General features: G+C 37.6%; 1 protein-coding gene across 4 annotated transcripts in view; it reads left to right on the plus strand.

The window, feature by feature from the left end:
- The first annotated feature begins 4,341 nt into the window (after positions 1-4,341).
- FBXO25 (F-box protein 25) overlaps positions 4,342-21,906 on the plus strand; it is a 28,975-nt gene continuing 11,410 nt past the window's right edge. For 2 of the 4 annotated variants that reach the window (XM_010295734.1, XM_010295733.1), the window contains exons 1-6: positions 4,342-4,478; positions 10,286-10,395; positions 11,774-11,823; positions 14,801-14,893; positions 20,162-20,255; positions 20,978-21,162. In XM_010295734.1, coding sequence (XP_010294036.1) covers positions 4,342-4,478; positions 10,286-10,395; positions 11,774-11,823; positions 14,801-14,893; positions 20,162-20,255; positions 20,978-21,162 — 669 coding nt within the window. Of the gene's footprint in view, positions 4,479-5,780; positions 5,790-10,285; positions 10,396-11,773; positions 11,824-14,800; positions 14,894-20,161; positions 20,256-20,977; positions 21,163-21,906 lie in introns of those variants that run through there. The other 2 variants (XM_010295736.1, XM_010295737.1) reach the window with 2 other exon arrangements.

Below are 21,906 nucleotides of genomic sequence, written 5' to 3' on the forward strand. Positions count from 1 at the left end.
GGTGGTATGGCCGGGGCGATGGAAGGCCCAGGTGTGAGGGGCCGGGTGTACAAGTGAGGCGGGAGCTGGGGGAAAGGCTGTTGGGGCTGTGTAAGGGAGGCCTGTGGGCCCCTGGGGTTTGGGACGGGCTGTGGACAGAATGGGGAGGTATGGCGTATGTCATATGTCATACGGCTGTGGTTGAGTCTTAGGGGCATGTGGAGCTGGAGGGGTTTGGGCAAGGTGGTAGGGTCAGGATGGGCAGATGGGTCTGGGGCTAGGAGTGTGGGGCGGCATGGAGGGGCTGTCTGGAGCCTGCTCGGAGGGAGTGGGGTGTTGGGATAGCAATAGGCTGCATGAGGATGGGAGAACTAGGAGAAGCAAGGGCTGGGGCAGCAGCAGGCTGGAGGGAAGAAGCCTAGGGTAGGCAGCTCAGCTGGAGAGGAGGAGCATATGTGCCTGTTGGGAACCAAGGAATGTATGGCCTGGCTGTGCTAAAACTGTTGTATGGGGAAGTAACAATCAGGATAGGGATGGGCAAGAGGAAAGCTGAGGACCTGATGAATCACGGTCTTGCGGAAGTTTAAGACTTGATTTGAGACAGTCATTTGATATGAAAAAACATGGGGCGGGATGAAGTCTGTAAGCAGACTCTGACCTCTGAGTCACAGAGGTTGACTGGGCTAGCTCCTAGAAGAAGGTAGTCTAGCAGTCATTTGCCTGTAGTGAGGGTGTGAAGGAGCGGTTTCTGTTGACAGTTGAGCTGCTGAAAAGATTTTGCTAGCATGCTAAAGGAAGAGATGGGTGTGCTGCTGGATCGTGAGGAAACAGGAGAACCTTGCCTATTCCCATCATGTTGGCAACAGTCTTGCTACTGAATAACAAGAATGGTTTGGGTCATAATTGTATGTTGTTAAGGATAGGAACAGATAGACAGAAGAGATCTCCAGTACAGTGGCAGAATAGGATGACTTGCTGCAATTCTGAATGGCTTTGCAGTGATGTTTGCTCCTGTGGTGAGTTATCTACCTCATGGAAAGCAGAAGTCCCTTACAAGTGCAAGGATGGCTGGAGCAGTTACTATACTCAAGCTGTACTAAGATGGCATACCCAGCCCTCTACTTCTGTGCTTCCTTCTGGTCGTTCTTCTTTCCTCAGTCCTTTTCCCCCTCTTCTGAGGAAAAAAGCGTATGATGAAAAGTGAAGAACTCTTATTCTTATTTGATTTTAGAAATAAGTTAAATGTGACCAATGTCTTAAACCCTTGCTGTTAGATAATGACCATATTCCTTTCTAAGTCCTTTTTTGCTTTAAAGAACCCTGTCCCACTGCATTTTCCCAAAATCCGAGTCTAGGGAGCTCATCTTCTGTTGTGGTGCAAGTTTTAGCACGTAAACAGTTGATTGCTATTACTGAAGGTATACTGTATAAGGTATGCAGGAGCGCTTGAAAGCAAGCTCTGGTCTGGAAGCCACGGGGATGTTTTACTACAATGGTGTAGTGGGAAGCAAAGTCTGAGTGGAGGCAGAGCAAAAGCTTGAATCTTCTTACCTGTCCAGGCAGTCATACTCTATGACCACCTCTCATGTGAGAGGGATGTTTGTGATACACTGCAGCTTCTGAAGTTTGATTGCTTACTGTTTTCTGAACAATGATCTACGTTTCAATCCTACAGGAACTGAGAAGCAATGGGGTTTTTTTTCTAGTTGTGTATATGGTGTTACTAGAAGAGTACTTTTACATTTCTGACTCCATGAGCTGTAACTTTTGAGCATGAGCACAGGTCATTCTGTGGAATTGCTACCGATGGATGCACTCTTAGCTGGTGCAATAGTGAAACTATGTCTTGGGCTAAGAATATCTGTTTCTCTGGAAAAAAAAATAGGTCAACGTACCAACCTCACAACCTTACTGACTACTTATAATCTTCCACAAATGTTTAAGTAATCTTAAAGAAGTTAAAGTAATCTGTGATTTTGCGAACAGCTTTTTTTTCTTGTAGAGAGTAATGTGCTGAATATATCATACATATACAGAAATCATTTGTCTCTCTGTGAGCTTTTTGCCTTAGGTATGGTTTTCCAGGATTTCTGGAGCAAACATCTTCAGTGTGTGTGCTTCCCAATACCTTTGGCATTACATTGAAAACACTTAATCTGTTTTTTTGGAGGAGGGATGATAGAACATTTATTCTGTTTTGAAACCTAAAATGAAAGACCATCACTTTTCAGGTTGTAAAGATCTGGAAAGTAGTCTAGTCTAGAGCATGTAACTATTGTAGCATGTTATTTTAAATGCCAATACAGCTCCCTAGGAGGAAGTTACACATAGCACTTACACTGGTGGCCTGATACCTTGAAACCACGGGTTTTGGGGTTTTTTTTTTTCAAAGTTTAAGAATTTATAATGAAGCATTGAAGCATTCTATTCTGTAAACTATGATTAGCTTTGGACTTCAGCTACTTCCATCCACTTGAACAAAATACTCATGTTTTCTTGTATTGTTTTCAGAGAGTTTTTTTCTTTATCTTCATTTTTTGTACCTTGCCCTGTTAATTTCTAACAATACCCATTCCCACCTTGCTACAAATATGTGTTCTCAGTGTTTCCACTTCCTTTTTCCCAACAATTCTTTATTGATGTAAGCATTCTTGAAATATTTTAAATCTTTTTCTCAAGTTATTCCATTCAGCCTATAATAATGTCTGTGGTTCTGAATTCTAAGATTTTAAATTTTGAGTAATGACATGCACCTACAATAGGTTTTATAGGGCTTTTTATAGAGCTGCTGACCAGGGGTAGATTGTGAGCTCTGTATCTGTAGATATGGTTCAAAACCTTTTGTTTTATGTTTGCCTAAGATGATGTTTTTGACTTTGCTGTCTGGTGTTTTCTGAGTCTTTCAGTGATTTAACAAATTCTCAGATAAATTCTGCTTATCTTAGCTGGAGTAAAAATACTTTAATCTGTGTTATTCTGAAATACAACTGTTTAAATAGTTGGTGCTCATGAGTGTGTCATAAAGACAAGAGGCCATAATTTCAGTCAAAATGAGAAGAGTTCTAAACAACTTGGAAAAAAAGTATGTTATGGTTCATATTACTCCTAGGAAGCAGTAAAAAGATTGGAAAAGCAGATAGGCATGAATAGAGTTTGTGGTGGCTGGAGGAAAGGATGTGGTAAATTTTGGAAGATTCCTGTTACATGCAGAGGAAGGCTGAGTTATAAGTAGCAGAGGGACTTTAGTCAGCACTGAGGGCTAGACAATGTACTTCGTTTTGTGTGGTGTGCAGTTTTTAATAAAAAAAATTAAAACTGTACAAACAAACAACCCAAACTGGCTTTTAAAGTGTCTGTGTCTACTCCTTTTTTTAACTAGTATATTGTGCAGGTGCTGGTCAAGAGTGCAAATGGGTAAATAAATTCATAGTGATGTTTGACTGATGTGGCCTAATATTTTTTCAAGCTGACACAAGGAACAAAGGTATTGGTGTTATTTGAAATATATGTTAATATATATGATAATGCTATTTTCCCTGTATGGCTTGCATGTAAATCTCTAGTTGAAATAAAGAGCAGTGTGTATGCACAATGAATGGGAAGAAGAGGGCAAAAGCTAGCAAAGTCAGAGTCTTCTAATCGTAGGAAACTGCTTTGTTCCAATTCTTAATGTCCAGACATGAATGTCCTTTTTGAAAAAGGGTAGCAGAACACTGAATGATATACCTGTGATGACTTGCATCTGTTTATAGGAATTTCAGGAGACATTTCACAATTTGACTTTGTTGCAGTCTCCATTTGTCCTGGTATCCAGTTAATAGTCTAGTGTGGGAGGTGACCCTCAACAACAACTGTGAAAATGAAAATTCCTTTACTGAAACATCACTATACAGTGTAACACAAACTCAGTATTTATAAGTCTTAGAATAAAAGGAGCAGCATTGATTTTGTGGCCTGTCGAACTCTTTAACAACCATTTATTAGTCAGGTCTCAAAATCAGTAATCTGTGTGGTCATGGTGGAACAGATTACACAGGGTACAATGTTGCTCATTTTTGGTATTGTCCCTTTCCTGGACTCCCATGATGTTTTTCCTTGTTCTCTAAAGAACTAGGAAGCCTGCCTTGATCTAATAAATGCTGAAAGACAAGAAGAATGAGGTTACAGAATCAAAAACATACTTAAGAAACCACTAAGTCTGTTTCTTAAAAGGATGCTCTGCAGAGAGCTTGCTTTCCTCGAGGTAATCATTATATCTTTTTAAGTTTAAAGAGAAAACTGAAATAATGACAGGAAGTTTTGCAGCTTTTCTTAATAATTAAATAATACATAAACAGTCTTTTTTCTGCTTATAGAAAAACCATGCCATTTTTGGGCCAAGACTGGAGATCCCCTGGATGGAGATGGGTTAAAACAGAAGATGGATGGAAACGGTGTGAACCCTTCAGTCCTGCACTTGAGGATGGGAATAATCAGCTGAATGATATCAGTCACACTGTGTAAGTTTAAAAAAAGTGACTCTGCATGAGTTAATAGCAAGTGGGAAGGCAAAGATTGACTTAATTTCCGTTCAGACTATACTTCTGCATATGCTAGAAGTATACAGATGCAACCATGTGCTTTGTTTGGTTAGGCAGACAGGAAACACCTATGGAGACTTTGGTCTTTTGTCACTGCTGTGTGAGTTGCTTATTTTAGACAGACAGATCCCATCTTATGTTGTGTGCCTTTAAAAATTAAAAAATAAAATATTAAAAAAACAACCAAACAAAAAACCTGTCAAGTACTAGTTAAAGACAAGAGTGAGACTTATAAATTGCAAGTGCCAACAGGCGTATTGAAATGTTACTTGGAAGTGAATGAAGACTTTCTGTTGATTGAGTATTGCATTAGGACTGTTTATAGCAGTCATATAATCCCTTTGCTCCAAATACACAATTAATGGTAATTTTGTGGTAATTCTCTAATACAGTGTATGACTGTATGTGCTCCTGTAGAACAGGTGAGAAAGATATTAGTTAAAGTAATACTCGTGGCAGATGTCCACAGACTGGTGTGATATAAATAGCTTTGTCCAAACAAAGTTCTACTTGGTTTCTCCACCAAGAAGTAATTCTTAGGGATAGCATTCTTGGTCCTAGATTCCATCTTAATGTGTTCATAACAAGAAAAGGGAACATTCATTGTTTTGTTGTTAGTCCAGTAAATGATACAGTAACTGATCTGATTTAGAGGGAGTTTACAGGCAAGTTAGGACTTGCTGTACTCATATGCCTTGTGTTTTCTAAATTTGTGAAATAAACCTCAAGAGAGTTGTCAAGCAGTGAAGAATTATTATGAAGCTTATCTTGACCTACTGTTTTCTTCATGCCTTTTTTCTTTTTGTGTTCATCTGTCACTGATTTTATTTGGGCTTCTTTTTCCACGCAGTCTGGCCACTGTGGATACAAAAGACTATGGTTGTCTGGAAGAGTGTTCAGTAAGCCTCCAACATAAAAGTTGTCTTAAATACCTTTGAAAAAAAAAAAACAACTTCTTTTCCCTCTTTCATATATATCTTTTAACAATATAGTCGGCAAATGAAAAGAAATCTAATTTAATTTTGATAGTTGTGTGCACAGTTACTAAATAATTATATTCCTCTCTGAGCTCCCTCACTGTGATTTTGTTTGTTTGTTTTACAGCCCACCCCCATCTAATAAGAATTTATGACAGATTGTGTCCATTACCACTTGATTTATTACTGCCCACCTCCTCTAACCTTGCAGTCTAGCTCTATCTTCTTTATATCCTCACGTTAGATACTGACAGTAATTAGATTTCCCTCCACCACCACCTCTTTTAACATGAAACAAGCTCAGTTCTCTTACCCTCATGGATCGTGTGCTCCAGTACCTATCACCTCGGTAACTCCCTGATGGACCTGTTCCAGTATGCCAATGTTTTTATTGTATAGGGGAGCCCCAAACTAGACACAGTACTCCAGATGCAGTTTCTCATGCCAAATAAGAGGGGATGATTACTTCTTTCAGTCTGCAGGATACACTTTTGTTAACTCAGACCAGGGTGCAGTTGACTTTCTGCAACACAAGGGCACACTGCTGACCAGTGTTCAGCTTGTTACCCACAAGACCCTGGCTCCTTTTCTGCAAAACTTCTTCCTATCCAGTCTGTATATACCAGCATATACCCAGGCATGGGGTGGTTGTATTGCCTGTGCAGGGCTCCGTATTGAATTACAGCAGTGTATTGTGTCTTGCTGGCTGGTTCTCCATAACATCTTAAGCTATTTGGAAACAGTTATCAGTATATATTGAATAGACAGCTTAGCTTAGAGTATCTGTTAACATGACACAGCACTGAGTAAGGGTGAGACTTGATAAAATGCTTCCTTCTTTGTGGAAGAAGCATATAGTAAACAATACACCAGTGCTTATTTGTCTCTTTTTCAACTGCACTATGAATAAAGAGGATGGCGTATGCCAGTCTGGCTGTCTTAACAGGCTTTTATTTATTTTCACCCATTAAATTAAATATTATTTTTCACCAAAATATTCTGTAGAAATCTATGCTAAACGTGGTAGTTGAGTATTGTATTCCAGGGAGCAGTTACAGGAAGGAAAAAGAAATAAATTCAGGCTATGTAGTTGACTGAAACCCTCTCTACTATTACTTGTATTCTCTTCTGTGAGTGAAAGTATGAATAGAGTTACTTGCCAAACTTTTGTCTTTTATTGGTTACAGATACGTTCTCTTCAGAAATGAAAGATTTCTACTTGCAAACAGATTCAGAAATAAACCTTCAGGACATGTAAATAACTTAATAAATTGAAGAATATGTTTTTATTAAAAGAGAACTTTTTACCTTTTTCAATTAGTCGTCCAGTGCCTTGGTGAATCCGGTTGATGGATTAGTCAAAAATAGTGGACCTAATGATAACCATGCTTGGAACAAACATAATCAATTGTGCAGAAACAATTGAAATTATTTGGAGTAGTGTTTGAACACTTGCACTTTAAATTAGTTCCATTTATGGAAACTGAGATGGAAAAAGTGAGACTCTCAGTTCTGTAGCTCTTATTTGGATAATTAATATTGTTATAGAAGTGAAGAGTGCCTTGTATTCAAGGTGTACAGTAACTGGAAATGTGGCTGCAGCTGTGCTCATTCTAGCTCTGTGGGCTGAATAGGACTACCTATAAATTCTAGCACAGATATGTATTTCCAGTGCCATGGCACCACACCACTTGAAGCTTGGTGGTGGAGAGCGAACATCACTCAATTACAGAATTGTATGTAAATACCTCTCAATAGCCTGCAGTTTAGGAGTAAAATTGTCTTATGCTTTCTGTCTGAGATAAAGGAAAGAGAGACTCAGACTAATGTAAGAAGATATTTCATGATGGTGATATTCCTTTTCGTGTGTGTTAGGCTCCTATGAACTATTTTGGCTGGCAGGGTTGTCTCTTGTCTACTTCCATAAGTGAGACACGGTATTCACAAAAGTGTTTTTGGCTCTGCATAGAAGTCCTTGGGTTTGAATCTAGTCTTAGGGAATTTTGTCATTTGACAAATATACTGTAATGTTATTTGGTGCAGGCACTTAGCTCAGGATTTTCACTGCATGGTCAAGCTGTAAATGGCTTTGAGTCTCTTCTAAAACACTTATTGTCTCTCTGTAGGTAATTGCATGACTTGAGGTCGTTCCTTCCTCCATGAGAAAAGAAGGAAGGGGATGAGGAAGAATAGTTGGAGTTTGGATAGCTCTGTCAAGTTTTCCAGCATTTTAAGTGTCATACCCAAGAGGTTATTTAAATACTGTTATGAAATTATTGTTTTGAAAAAGTGGAAATTCTTGCATGCTTTATGTAGGGTATTGTAGTTCTAAGGACATCAGGTACTTGGCTTTCAGAAGCTTTAGAATAATTTTTTATGGAGAACTGCATCATCAAGACAAAGTAAGAGTAGCTGTAAGTTGGCAGTATTATGTATGTATTGAAATCCTTCCAGGTGCACTCAGATGTCATGTGCAGTATTATGGTAAAAACATTCAGTTAAGGCTTCTGTTGCACCATATGGTATGTGCAGCACTTGGTTCGGTTTCTTGTATCTTAGCTTGATGTTTGATGGGGGGCAGGGGTTGCTTTGTTACTCATAAACCAGCTTTCCAGATTTCTGGAAGGAAGGCTAACAGCTGCTGGGGAAGCGCCTGTACTTCTATCCCATTCTTCTGATGTCTGTGGGATCCTTGCTTTCATTGTCAGTAAGAGACTTAGTTTGTCAAGAAGAATGATGCTGGGTACAGATAAGTAGGGATAGACTCCCCACATGAAGAGGGACAGAACATGAGGAGATAAAGCGTCATATGAGAAGATCATCAGAGATAACAGTCAAATTAGTCTTTTCTCTAAAACAACATGAAGAATTCCAGGAATGTCACACGTTAATTTGAATGTCAGACAAAGGTATTTGAAATATCCCTTTTAATCTTCGCAATTCCTTGTATTAATTGGCTGCCTTGCTTGTTTAGCTGATGCTTGAGGAAGTGTATATTATTGGGGAGGGGCAGTGGTGGGCTTTAAATCACTTCAGGTGGTCCTGAGAAAGCAATTTAGACATTTCCTCTCCAGGAACGAAAGAAGGAATCCTGCCAGATTAACCTTCCTCTTCTAAAGACCCTGCTCCCCCATTGCACTGGGTCAGTGGGAATGGGCGTGTTTCTGTTCTGCCTGAATTACCCTGCAGAGTATCAGGCCATATCTCTCTAGTCTTGTATTGGTTGGGTTGATTAAGCTAGGTCTGGGAGCTTTGGGCTCTATTTCTGATACTGTAGCAATTTTTCTGATTCTGCAATAACTTTTCATTCGTTGTGGCAATACAATCCGTATGATAAAAAAGTAAATAAAAATAATTTATTTAGTTCTATTAAGTGCGCTTAAAAAGATATTTCCTGTATAATAACTTTGGAAGAAAACCTGATAGATAGGAATATTATATTACATCAAAGTAACTTGCCAGTGTTGATGTGCTGCTTTTGTCAGTTGCCAGTTCCTTTTCTCCAAACTCTTTTGCTGTTTGACCAGATATGATATCTGGCAATGTTGTGTAGAATATTGAAGTTGTTGCATCTTTAGCCTCTGCTTTGAAAATGGTAAGGCATGAACTAAGGCCCTTGCCTTGGATTGAGCTCTATCTAAATGCAGAGTTGTGTTATCTTTTTTTCAGGATTTAAACCTAAGATGAAAACAACTTTATATTTCTGAATTTTTCTCAACTTGTGTATCTTTAAGCTGAACTAGCATTTACTGATTAGAGCAATTAAAAACCAAAGCTTTTCTACAGTGTTGTGTAGTCATCCTCCTTAACAGACGGTTCAAGCGTGAAAATTTTAACTGTATAAACTGGTAGCAATAAACTAATAACATTTGATTTTTTGCAACTTAATGCCCAAGTACAGGTTATTTTTGAATGAACTGGTGTCTTTCAATGTTCAGCTGTTACTGGTGCAATCTGAAGTTCAAACTGGTATTGATAGATTAATTTGAAAAATTTGGATTAAAAATATTAATGAATGGGAAGGGGTTTGTAGACAACTTTCCTGTCAAAGAATAATAATGGTGAAATAAGATGGTCCTACAGTTAAACTTCACTACCAGGTATCCTCAGTTATTCTGCTTATCTGTGCAGGACTGTGGCCTTCATATGAAGTAACTTTCTTCTCTGTGCTAGAAAAATGAATACCTGTTCTTATCTGTTCGTACTGCTGCTCCTTATAACTGTCTGTAAAAATGGGAAGCAAAGCTTTATGAAATTTCATTAAAATAAAGACTTTATTTGTTCCAAAGTTGACAGTAGTAAGAGAGATGTCTGTCTTTGGCTTTCTGCCAGTGAGATGATGTGCAGTAATTCTGCACTGACTTTTACCTGTGTGCATACTTTTTCAAGGCTTGGTCCATTTCAAATAATGGATTTTTGTACACTAGAGCTTTGCAGACAGTCAACTGTCCAGTTAGTACTGTCTCCTCAGTAGTCCTTCCTAAAAGTCAGCAATGACTTACAAGATACCTGTTAGGAAGATACTTTTGTGTATTTAATCACTTTGACACAAAATTCAGCCCCACTGGGAAGAAAAGAGCAAGACAGCTTCTCTCAAAATAGATGTTGCTATAGACCATCAGGTAGAGGAACATCATTAAAAATACGATATTTTTTTTCCATGTGGCAGACTTTAATGCAGAGAATTAGAAGCTGTATGTGTCTTAAGTATTTAATCACTGCTGTTCTAATTAGATGTGTTTATTTCAGCATCTTAACTGGTAATGATGAAGATGAAGAAATATATAGTACTGAAGATTGTGAGTTTGCAGCCAAGAAAAGGAAAAAAGATCATTTTAGGAATAACATGGATTCACAATGTAAGGCTGTTTGTTGTTTGGTTTTGTTTTTTTTTTTTCATTTATTTTAGAAGACTCTTGTAGGTTCAGTGAAATTTTATAATAACCATTCATTTATATTCATCTATAGAGTAGCCTTCTGAGTTATATTTACTTCTGTATTGGCAACAAATTCTGGTGTGAGAAGGGATACATCTTAGCTGTGGCATTGATCACCTGTTGTGTGATTTTTTTTTTTAATTTTTTTTTTTTTTCCCCAATGATTCAAAGGTAATTAATTTAAGAATACTAATTCCCGAATAATAAATGTCTTCTGAAACTAACCACTGTTTTGGTTTGTGGACTAGTTTTAGATTAAATTCTTCTGGATGCTTATGGAATCTTCTGCTTACCAAAGCAGCTGTTTTATTGGTGCTTAATTCAAATTCTGATTAGTGTTAGAGCTCTAGAATCAGTTCATAAATATATTTTGTCATAATACCTATAGCTCTTGGTAAAGTCTTTATCAGTATTGAATGTCTTGAAAATAGTTCTTTTTAAATATATCAAAGCCATTTCTGTCAGTTCTCATTTTTAAAAGATCAGCTGTACTTTAGACTGCAAATAAGTGTATGACAGCAAATAAACTTACTGAAACAGAGAATTTGGTAGAGTAGGTAAAAAAAAGGTAAGTTGATAAGCAACTTTTTGACATTTCTGATGCTTTGATCTTGAAATTATCTCCATGATTTGTATATTACTAAAGTTGTAACAGAGATGGTCTTGCAGAAAGGTGCAAGCTTCACCAGGCTTGTCTGGGGATAACGTATTCCAAAATATTCAAGTGGCTATATGTAAGAGCATGCTTTCATTTGACAACATACCAAACTTTTGAAAGCTCAAGGTCTGTCTAGGTGCCTTTATTAGTCTTGTATAGTTGACTTCCCTGTAGCATTCTGCAACTAGTTGAACCAAGTGGATGCAGACCAGGCACCTTTACGGAAGAAAATAGATTGGAAGAGTGGCATGTTCAGGAAGAAAAAAGTTGCTCGTTTCTGTACTTTCTTGTGTTGAGTGCTAAGGGGCCTGTTGGATTAAAAAAGATCAGCGGATTTGTAGGAGAAACTTGACTGTTGGTACACAGTTGACAAAAGTTGTGCTACATCTGCCAATTGTGTGCCACCTCTTGTGTTTGTTTTATAAAATTATTCTACTTTTCCTTTATTTTTAAGTACATAACTTCTGAAAATTTGTAGTCATCCTTTTCAGCCTTTACAAGCTTCCTTCATTAAAACTATCCTACCATCTCTTCTGTCTTATGAAGCATTTTATTGAGGATGCTCTGTTTTCTTCAGTTTCTTTCTAGGGGCATTACCTAAAGTGAAAGCCTAAAAATGCTTATATTCTGATTTTATTTTAGGTTTTTATCGTGAAAAGTGGATTTATGTTCATAAAGAAAGCACCAGGGAAGTAAGTCCTGCATGTCGTGGGTCAATTCCTACAATCTTTGTGCTTCTTAATTGACAAATAATATATTAAAAAAATACATTTGTGCTGTGTCATCTTAGGTGTTATATTCAACTCTCTCTTTATTGGCAACATAGTACACCTGCACATGGTGAGGCAAAGGCAGCTAGCAAAGTGACTTTTGTATAGGTCATTGTGGCAGAGATGTGGCAACTTGCAAGGTTGGACGTACTAGTTCTCCACTACTTCTCCAGACCCATCTGTCTCTGTGTTGTGTGTCTTTGAAGTACAACTGAAAGTATTTGCAAAACCAGAGTATCGTCTCCAAAGAAGGTGACCGCAAGCAGCTAGCTGATGCTTTGGAGTCTTGATGTACATTTGAATATTAGGAAGTAAAACTGCGTTTTCAAATTTTGCAAAGAGGACCTTTGCATTCCACAAAGTCCAGATGCTTTCAGTTTGGGATACAAACTGTATCATGCAACTGTAAAGGGAACATGAAAGATCTTGGAATGACTTCCTGGAAAGCCAAGAGTTAAAAATACATCCATTGGATGTAGAGATAACTGTCCTGAACTTTGAGTTTCGTTCCTGTATTGATACCTATGGTTATTGGGATGGGTGTAACTTGGACACCCATAAGGATGTCTTTCATCTACAGTGATGCCAGCCAGGAGAGAGGGAGGGAGGTGAGTGTGATAACCCCTAGCCATACAGGCAAAAATTGGCTTTGCATTTTGGAGTTCAGTGAGACCAGAGAGCACTGCGCTCTTGAAAGAGCATGGTATTTTGGGGAGAGCTTACATAGAGGAGACACTGGAAGACTTCACCTTGCAGGCCAGTGACCCAGAGGCTGCCCTTCTACATCTGAAGGTTATTACAGAGTCTTTCACCAGATTCACAGCTCTTTTTCCCAGTTTTATCTTCAGCTGTGATAGATGTAGTTACTTACATTGGTCTGCAAAAGTCTCAAGCATCCTCTTTCCAGAAAGAAGGCGGGGGTGACAGACACCAGTCATTATGGTGTTTTGAATGATAAGGTGATTAAGCTGAGTTTTCAAGGTACATTCAGGCCAAAACGCAAATTGCCTAAAATCACTTGTTGCTGTCCTTCATAACCTGTATGTTGGGGGTTTTATTTTTTCCCTACTTGTGCAGAAGTTGGTGTAGTGGTGATATGTGACTACTTGCTTGTATTTCTTGTCTCTTCAGAGTGAAGAAAACATTTTGGTGTACTAGTTAGCTTGTTCTTGCCACTGCTGTTGTCTTCTAATAATTGACCAGTCATCTTTCCTACATTTTTTTAAAAAAACCCAAACAACAAAACAAGGATGGTTAATATTAATCCCTAATATTTTTCAAATAATTCTTTGTATAAATTCAAAAGCTTAAAGTTAAAAGTTAAGTAGCAGAATGAAAAAGTAGCAAGGAATAAACATGCTTGAACCAAAAAATTCAGAGTGACAATTTAAGCTAATCTAAAACTTAATTTACAGAGGGTCTAGTTCTTATTACAAATTGTAATCTTACTTGATTTCGAAATGGCTAAGTCTTGCAACTAGAAAACTTTTTTCCAAACTGCATACTGAATTTTAGGGCAAAATGACAAGAGTAGAAAGGTCTTGATGAGAAGCATGTGAAACATGCTATGGGAGAGCACTGAAAATAAAAACCAAAACAAGTGCAGGTATATAGCTGAAAAGAAGTAGGAGATGCTCTTTTGTCATGATAGTACATTGGAAAGGGTAGAGCTGAAGCTTCATAGAAATGTGCTTCCAGCTGTTCAAAGGAGTTAAGGTATTTAAGCATGGCCTTTTGGTAACTGTTTAGCCAGTGAACAGCCACAAATATTTAATTTTCAGCGTAAGTTTTGTTGTCTGCAAGTGTTAATTCACAGCTATTAGCCAACCAAGTTGTGCATATTGTGAAATGTGCAGCATGCTTGGATCTCAGGTATATTAACTGCATGAGTAAGCAGTGTGATACTGAATTTAGTCATTAACCCCGATAGGCAGTAATTACCACCACTCTGCAGTGAATAGTTAACTGTCTTCTGTCCCACTGTGGCACATCCAGGGTAAGCTTTCGCTGGGTTGCAGAAAGGAACATTAAGTTGTACTGCTGTTTTTAACCATCACATAATTCACCGAGGAAATCTGTCTAAGAAAGAACTTCAAGCCATTATTTATCCCCTCCCTTCCCTGGGCTGATAAGCCATATTAGCACACTGCTCTGCAAGTATCCCTTTCACCAGTTGAAGGATTTTTCTGGCCTCATATTTGCTCCATTGTGGCTTTGTGGCTCTAAATTTACTCAGCTTATGTGATCCCATGTCATTTCAGGCTGCCACTAACACCTTAAGTAGATCTACTACAGCCTCTGAAACTTCCATTTTCACTTTGAGACTTGTGCAGAAGCACCAAAAGAAAATGCAATTTCTCTTGCTCTTGGTACCTAAGAAAACTTGAGGCACTCGGAAAATAAATTCTAGATGTTAAGACCGTTTGTTCTTCCAAATCCAGGAGCAAGTAGGTGTGTTCTTACCCTCAAATGTGGACATGAACGCAGTCAATTACTGCTTATGGTTGTAAGCTCAGACTGCTGTATAAACAAGCTCAGCCTTGTGCTGAGGCAAACGGGGAGCATGATAGCCACAAGAGAGTACCAGCATTGTGGCTGTGCAACAGTGGAGTAGATTCCCAGGACACTTGAATACCAGTGACTACAGATTGCATGATTAGTATGAATTTAAAGGCCTTGCTGTCGAGTAATATTGCCTACGTACCTGTTAGTTCAAATAGCATATCTGGTTCCATTTGTTCTACAAGAAATTAAATAAATCTGCAGTCCAGATGCGTCATATTTCCAGGGAGCATGATATACATAAGCATCAGTTGCATGTCAGAGCGCTTTTCTGAATATTTTGCTCAATTTTATCTCTGTTTCTTTCCATTTAAAGTGTGTTTATTCTTATTCTCAGAGACATGGCTATTGTACTTTGGGAGAAGCTTTTAACCGCTTAGACTTTTCAAGTGCAATTCAGGACATCAGAAGGTTCAATTATGTGGTCAAAGTAAGATCTTTATTTTATATACATAGTTTAAAAATGCATTTGCTGATGTGCCTCTGTGTACAAAAGAAATAATTTTGCGCTGAACAGCTGATGATTTGTGACTGTATAAATATCCTGTTCTTATGGAATTTATACAGCATGAAGCGATTGTAAACTGAGTAATTTTTCTGTGGTGAAAACTTGTTATATTGCTTTATGAAAACCTATAGCTTGAGGAAGATGTTGATGGCCAGTACGCTATGTACTTACAGGGAAACACTGATGGTAGTTTCACTTGTTCATCAGTCTCTTTAAAGGCAAAATAGTTCCTATACAACCAAAACTAGCAAAGTGTGGAACATCTTAAATATACTTTACTACATCTTAAATATGCTTAAGATAGCAATTTCCAGAAGAATATTTAATGTGTAAATATTTTGTAGTTTCTGATTCTTCTGCAGCTTCTTAACAGTCCTGTGATTCACTGCACTTTTTTTTAATCTAGGACAAAATGTATATGTATTTGCCTTTGATAACAGCCCCTAAAACTTGAGACTTCAGCTTTTTCAGTCTTCCTTTTTTTTCCTCCAGAAATTAGTTTTATTGCAAGTTTTTACAAATAAGGTAGTGACGTGAAGTTTACACAAACAGTTATGATATACTAATCTCAAGATTCTTTGGCAAGTCCCTTTTTCACTATGTTAGCTTCTCTGGATCAGGTCTAGCCTTGACAATTAAGTGCATGGAACCTGTAAGTTCTGGACAACAGTGCTCTTTTCCTGTTTTCCAGAACTACGTAACTTTACGTTAGGGAGACACATAACGTCATGCCTTAATTTCCTCGATGCCTACTGGGAAGTATCTGTTCTGGGAGATGCTGATCTTTCTCTGACCCCAAGGGGGTTTTTTTGTCATCTAACCTGAGATAGTAAAATGCTTATCCCAGCTCCTAGAGAAGCTCAAAATGTGAGACATATCAGGACTAGAGTTCAGTTCAGTGGTGAGGCTGTTCACAAATAATGTAGTGGTTGGAATGTATCCAGAGCTTGAAAAGATACAAATGAAAATTAAATAAACATACCAGAAGAACACCCTTACCTCTAGGCCGTGGAGTATTTGGAGAGAAAACACATTCTACCCATCCTTATAAAGCTGAGCCAGAGTATTATACTTCTAGAAAAACAAGAGCTGTGGGACCAAAGGAAGGAGAGCAAAAAGGATTTGTTTCCAGGCTAGTGGTTAGAGTACTTGACTGTTTATTACCCTTGCAGATTTTCTGGTGTGTGTGTGTATGTATATATATATGTATACACACACATATATATACACACACGTGTGTGTGTATGTGTATATATGTATACACACACATATATATACACGTGTGTGTGTATATACACGTGTGTGTATCTATGCGTGTGTGTGTATATATGTATACACACACGTATCTATGCGTGTGTGTGTGTATATATCTATGCCTGCGTGTGTATATGTATACACACACGTATCTATGCCTGCGTGCGTGTGTATACACACACGTATCTATGCCTGCGTGCGTGTGTATACACACACGTATCTATGCCTGCGTGTGTGTATATATATGCATTGTGGTTTAGAATATTGCTTTTTAATGCTGTTTTGGGAGCAGAAACAAGAACCTTGATGTTTCCCAAGACTTTTCAGCCTTGAACAGTAGGAATAAAAAAGAGCACCTAAAAAAGATGGATTGTGTTATAAATTGGGTCAACCTTGAGCACCTCACTTGAATGGTAAACAGGTATAATGAATCCAGAACTAGAATTTTACACCTTTTTTTTAGATGCTGCAGTGCTTAAGCTGGGTTGCTCAAAACAATTGATCAGAGCAAAGTGCAAAGTCTCACATAAGCACTTCTGTTCACCAAAAAAATATAAAATGGTTTAGTTAGCCAGGCTTAAGATTGTTGAGAAAGGAGCAATACTTCAAAATTCAGGAATATTGCTTTTTAATGCTGTTTTGGGAGCAGAAACAAGAACCTTGATGTTTCCCAAGACTTTTCAGCCTTGAACAGTAGGAATAAAAAAGAGCACCTAAAAAAGATGGATTGTGTTATAAATTGGGTCAACCTTGAGCACCTCACTTGAATGGTAAACAGGTATAATGAATCCAGAACTAGAATTTTACACCTTTTTTTTAGATGCTGCAGTGCTTAAGCTGGGTTGCTCAAAACAATTGATCAGGGCAAAGTGCAAAGTCTCGCATAAGCACTTCTGTTCACCAAAAAATATAAAATGGTTTAGTTAGCCAGGCTTAAGATTGTTGAGAAAGGAGCAATACTTCAAAATTCAGAAATTTGGTTTTGTGATCCAAACTGTTACTAGAGTAATGGTAGACCCTAAGAAATTAGGGTGGATTTAGAATAGCAGGCAGAATTCCAAAATCCTTTTAACATTTTAGAATTTATTTGAAACTTTTAAAATTACTTTTATGAAAATTTAATTATATCTTTGCATCAGTTCCTCTGAGGTGATGGAGGCAAACTGAATTTTATCAACAGGTACAGAAACTGTACTTCTAAGACCTGAAAAGTTGCTGAGCTGCTCATAAACATGATCGATATGAATGACAGCTACGGCTCATTCTGTAGCTGTAGAACTTTGACATGAGAAACATTTGTGGTGGTGTTTTCTAATAAATTAAAACATCGGTGTGAATGTCAGTAATATGTGAAGTTGCAACAGATGTTTAAAAAGGAGGTTTAATCTGCTCTATCAGGTTTTAAGCCAGTCTGCAACTGAGACCTAATGTAGGAAGCAGGTCATCCCATACCCATCTGCTTTATATAAGTTCTCATTTACTTCCCTGAAGTTTCTAATGGTGGAGATGTTTTGTGTAGGTCTTATTTAATGCAATACAACAGTTCGTATTTCTTCTTCTCTAAGAATTATTCCTGGTTATGCATGAACACAGTGATGATTACTTTTAGGTATGGTGGTCTGCTTGTTGCCTTTAAGATAGCATGATATAAATCAAGAAGACTTTTTTTTACTATCAGGTTTTAAGCCAGTCTGCAACTGAGACCTAATGTAGGAAGCAGGTCATCCCATACCCATCTGCTTTATATAAGTTCTCATTTACTTCCCTGAAGTTTCTAATGGTGGAGATGTTTTGTGTAGGTCTTATTTAATGCAATACAACAGTTTGTATTTCTTCTTCTCTAAGAATTATTCCTGGTTATGCATGAACACAGTGATGATTACTTTTAGGTATGGTGGTCTGCTTGTGGCCTTTAAGATAGCATGATATAAATCAAGAAGACTTTTTTTTAAATACCAAGCCCTACTGGATAGCTCTTCTTTGATCCCAGACCACCAAGATGACCCATTTTGATTCTCCAACTAACTAAACTGCTCCCAATTATTACTAAAAGTTATTTTAGATGTCTGCCCAAGGTCCTTTTATGGTGAGCAGTGGGGGTAGGAGGTAGGATCAGCTGTTCTCCTGTGCTTATTTGTGCTGTAGTATAATGATATCTTCTTAGCTGTTAGATGTCTGCTACATTGGGTTTGATATGGGTGGTCTTCTTCCAAAATGTTTCTGTTTGAATAAACAGTTGATCCATTCAAAGTTATAATCTCTAGTAGACAACACAAGCCATGGCTATGCACGTGTCAGTGAGGCTGAACTCGTGTGTCAGATCCTTGTACTCAGGTACCTGCTAGAATTGTCTTAATCCTTGCATATCAACCTTCACTGAAATTGGAATCTTCATTAAAATAAGCCAGATGGAATTTGTTTCTTTGATTTGATCCTCAGTCTGAGTGACATAACTGAATTTTTTTAAATTAATTGAGAGAAATGTACATACTTTCTTGAGTTGGCAAACTGCCAGAGACCTCTAGGTGTGCTCCAAGTTATTAATCAAACTAAAAGGCTTTGAAAATGCCAAGAAAGAGGTCCTGATACCTAGTCTCAAAAACTGTATAAATAGATTGCTTGTATTTAAATACATCAGGAGAAGTATTTCTTCCTTTCATAGCACATATTTTCTCAGGGATCATGCAGAGAAGCCAGAAGGAACATTATTAAATCAGGGAGAGAACAGGTGTATTCTCTCTTCCTTCAAAATAAAATTAATGTTGAGTGTAGTGTCAAATCAGTGTTTTAGAAATGAAGATACAAAATCATTTTTGGCAGGCTTAGTCTTTGTTCACCCTCTGTGCCAATAGTTGATGCTGTCCTACAAAGCACAGCTCTGCAGGTTAGTGTTCAGAGCACTCTGTGGCTGGTTTCTGCTCCCTGCTTTCCCTTTCTGATGAGTTGAGAAGACTTTTTCTGAACTCAGTGTTATGAATCACAATTGTAAAGCTCGGTGCCATGCTTCTAAACATTGCAGTACTGTCATAATGTTGAAGTCTCTCTTCTTTCATGCTGAGAGACTGTTTTTTGTTCAAGAGGCAACAGTCCTTATCAGCTACAACACTGAATCTAAAATGCAAAAGCAAAGGTGTAAGAATGGAGCAAGGGCTGCCTCTAGTAGCTAAAGCTTGGCATTCATGTGCAGCAAGAACTTAAGCTATTCTGGCTACTTTCCCTAGACCATTCCCACTGTTCTTGCCACTCCTCTCTTCACAGTGGTTCCAGAGAGAAACCTGTGGACAGTTGGGAAACCCTTACTATAGAGTTAAGGGAAAGTTACTAATACAGTATGCATACTGTTCATTATTAGGCTACTGTGGTTTCTTCTACCAGGGACCTGAATGTAGGAGTAATACAGAATTTTTTTTCCCCCCATTGAAGTAAAATACAATACTTCCCCTCCATGAGAAGAAAGTAGTGCACCAAGTCCATCACACCTGGGTTTGTCCAGTATGATACCTTAACTCAAAAACTGGAAGTCTGATAGTTGGTATCAGTTAAGTACGATGTTCCTTGCCACCACATCTGTCATGGGGGTTCAGGACCCGGCCACATCAAAGACCACATTTTTGTTTGTGAGCCTCTAAAACAGACTCCTTCCATTGTTTCATTACAGCTTATGAAGACCATATGTCATGTGTTCTATCACAGAGATAAACACTAGTATTTGTATTGTATTTTGAAAATGTACGTTTCTTCATGGGATGCCAGTGGGAATGCCTAAAGCTTTCAGCTTATGTCTTGCTTCATTTTCTGAACTCTGTAGTTAATGTTTTCATGAAATACAGTTGCAGTGTTCCAGGCTGTTTATAGGTGAATGTATGTAGTGAAAATATGTATTTGAAACTATCCCTTACTTCTGTCATTTTTCTGAGTTGTAATTCTCTGACTTAGCTCTTGCAGTTAATTGCAAAATCCCAGTTAACTTCACTGAGTGGTGCAGCACAGAAGAACTACTTTAACATTCTGGACAAAATTGTGAGGAAGGGTAAGACCTACAGTTTTGTAAACTGCTTGTTCAGATTTAATAGCTGTGACTAAGCTATCAGTTGATTTTTTTGTTTTGTTTTGTTAGCTTTATTACTCTTTTTACACTGTAAGACAAAGTGAAAGGTTTCATACTTCCCACCCCACAGTTTCAATAAGTTGTTTTCTCTTGATTATTGAATCATGTCTGAAACAGATTGGTGAAGTTAAATGACAGCTAGATTCTATTCAGAAACTATTGGTTACTATTAAATTATACTCTTCAAGAAATGTGAAAGCTTTTAGATTAGTAACATGTTTGTTGTTCAATTTGCGTGACATACTGAGATTTAAAGTACATAACTGCTTTTGTTTATTTTTTATTTAAAAAAAAGCTATTACATAATATTGAAAAGGAAATTGACTGGTAACCACGCTAAATGGAGATGTAATACTGTCAGCTTTGAACAGAAGAAATCCGGTTTATAACTAGTTGTTCGGTATTAAGTTTATTAAATGCATAGCATGAAATGTTACATCATTGCGAAATTGCTAATTACTGATCCTGCACTTATGGAACAGCATTAATGAATGTCATGGAGGGAAATTAGGGCAGCTATTTGCACACAAACAGTTGATTTGTAATTAATTCATCTAAAAAAGTATTGATTAGTCTGAGCTAACTGTATTAGCTTGGTTAACTCAGTTAACCAAAATTGTATTTGGTTTGTTTTTGTTTTCCAGTCATGGAAGACCAATATAACCCACGGTTAATCAAAGATCTTCTACAGGATCTGAGTTCTACTCTTTGTATACTGATTAGGGGAGTCGGAAAATCCGTGTTGGTAGGGAACATCAATATTTGGATTTGCCGATTAGAAACTATCCTTCTGTGGCAACAGCAACTAAAAAACCTTCAGATGAACAAGGTATATTATTAAATTATGCTAAAAAAGTAAGGGGGGGAGGGGAAGTATATTAACATTGGTATACAATTTGTAAGTGAACAAAGCTGCAGATACATCTTAAACAATTTTACTTGTTTTCTTTGGTTTTAGAGAAGTAATATGAAATTAATGAAGTGGAATCCATTTTTTTAATGTTTTAATAGCTCTTCTTTAATGAGGATTGCTACAGTGCCCATACTGCTGGTTTCCAGTAGAGATGTATAGATTGTTTTTTCTCACCCAAATAAATTTCAAAATGTTTGTCTCTAGATTGTCAGAGATGGCAAAAATACCAATTTTTAATTCTGAAGTAAGTGTTCTATTACTGAAGAAATACTAATATAAAAGGAATTTCAGAGGTGGATCAAGAAAACAAATAAAATATTCAAGTAGCAATTTTACAGCTTTTTTCATTAGCACAGTTGCTTTTTGTAAAAAAAGGATAATGACTTCAGCATCTGGAATCTGATCATGTGACTTTGTTCAAAGCATATGGTATGCCCTGCTCCAGGCTTTTATAGTGGAAACTTCTGATGACAAGCAGGCGGTTTTTTTAACCCATCTGTGTTACTCCTGGAGGAAGAAATGCTACAAGATACAACCTTCATCTGTTTGCTTTCCAGCTACGAAATTTTGAAATTGTCTTTGCTGTGTGTGCTGGGTATCTGAATAGAACAGCTAATTTTGGAATAGAAAGGAGAAATGGAGAACCCAAGCTCAGCAGTT

Source organism: Phaethon lepturus, unplaced genomic scaffold, assembly GCF_000687285.1.
Source record: "Phaethon lepturus isolate BGI_N335 unplaced genomic scaffold, ASM68728v1 scaffold2851, whole genome shotgun sequence".
Classification (NCBI taxonomy): domain Eukaryota; kingdom Metazoa; phylum Chordata; class Aves; order Phaethontiformes; family Phaethontidae; genus Phaethon; species Phaethon lepturus.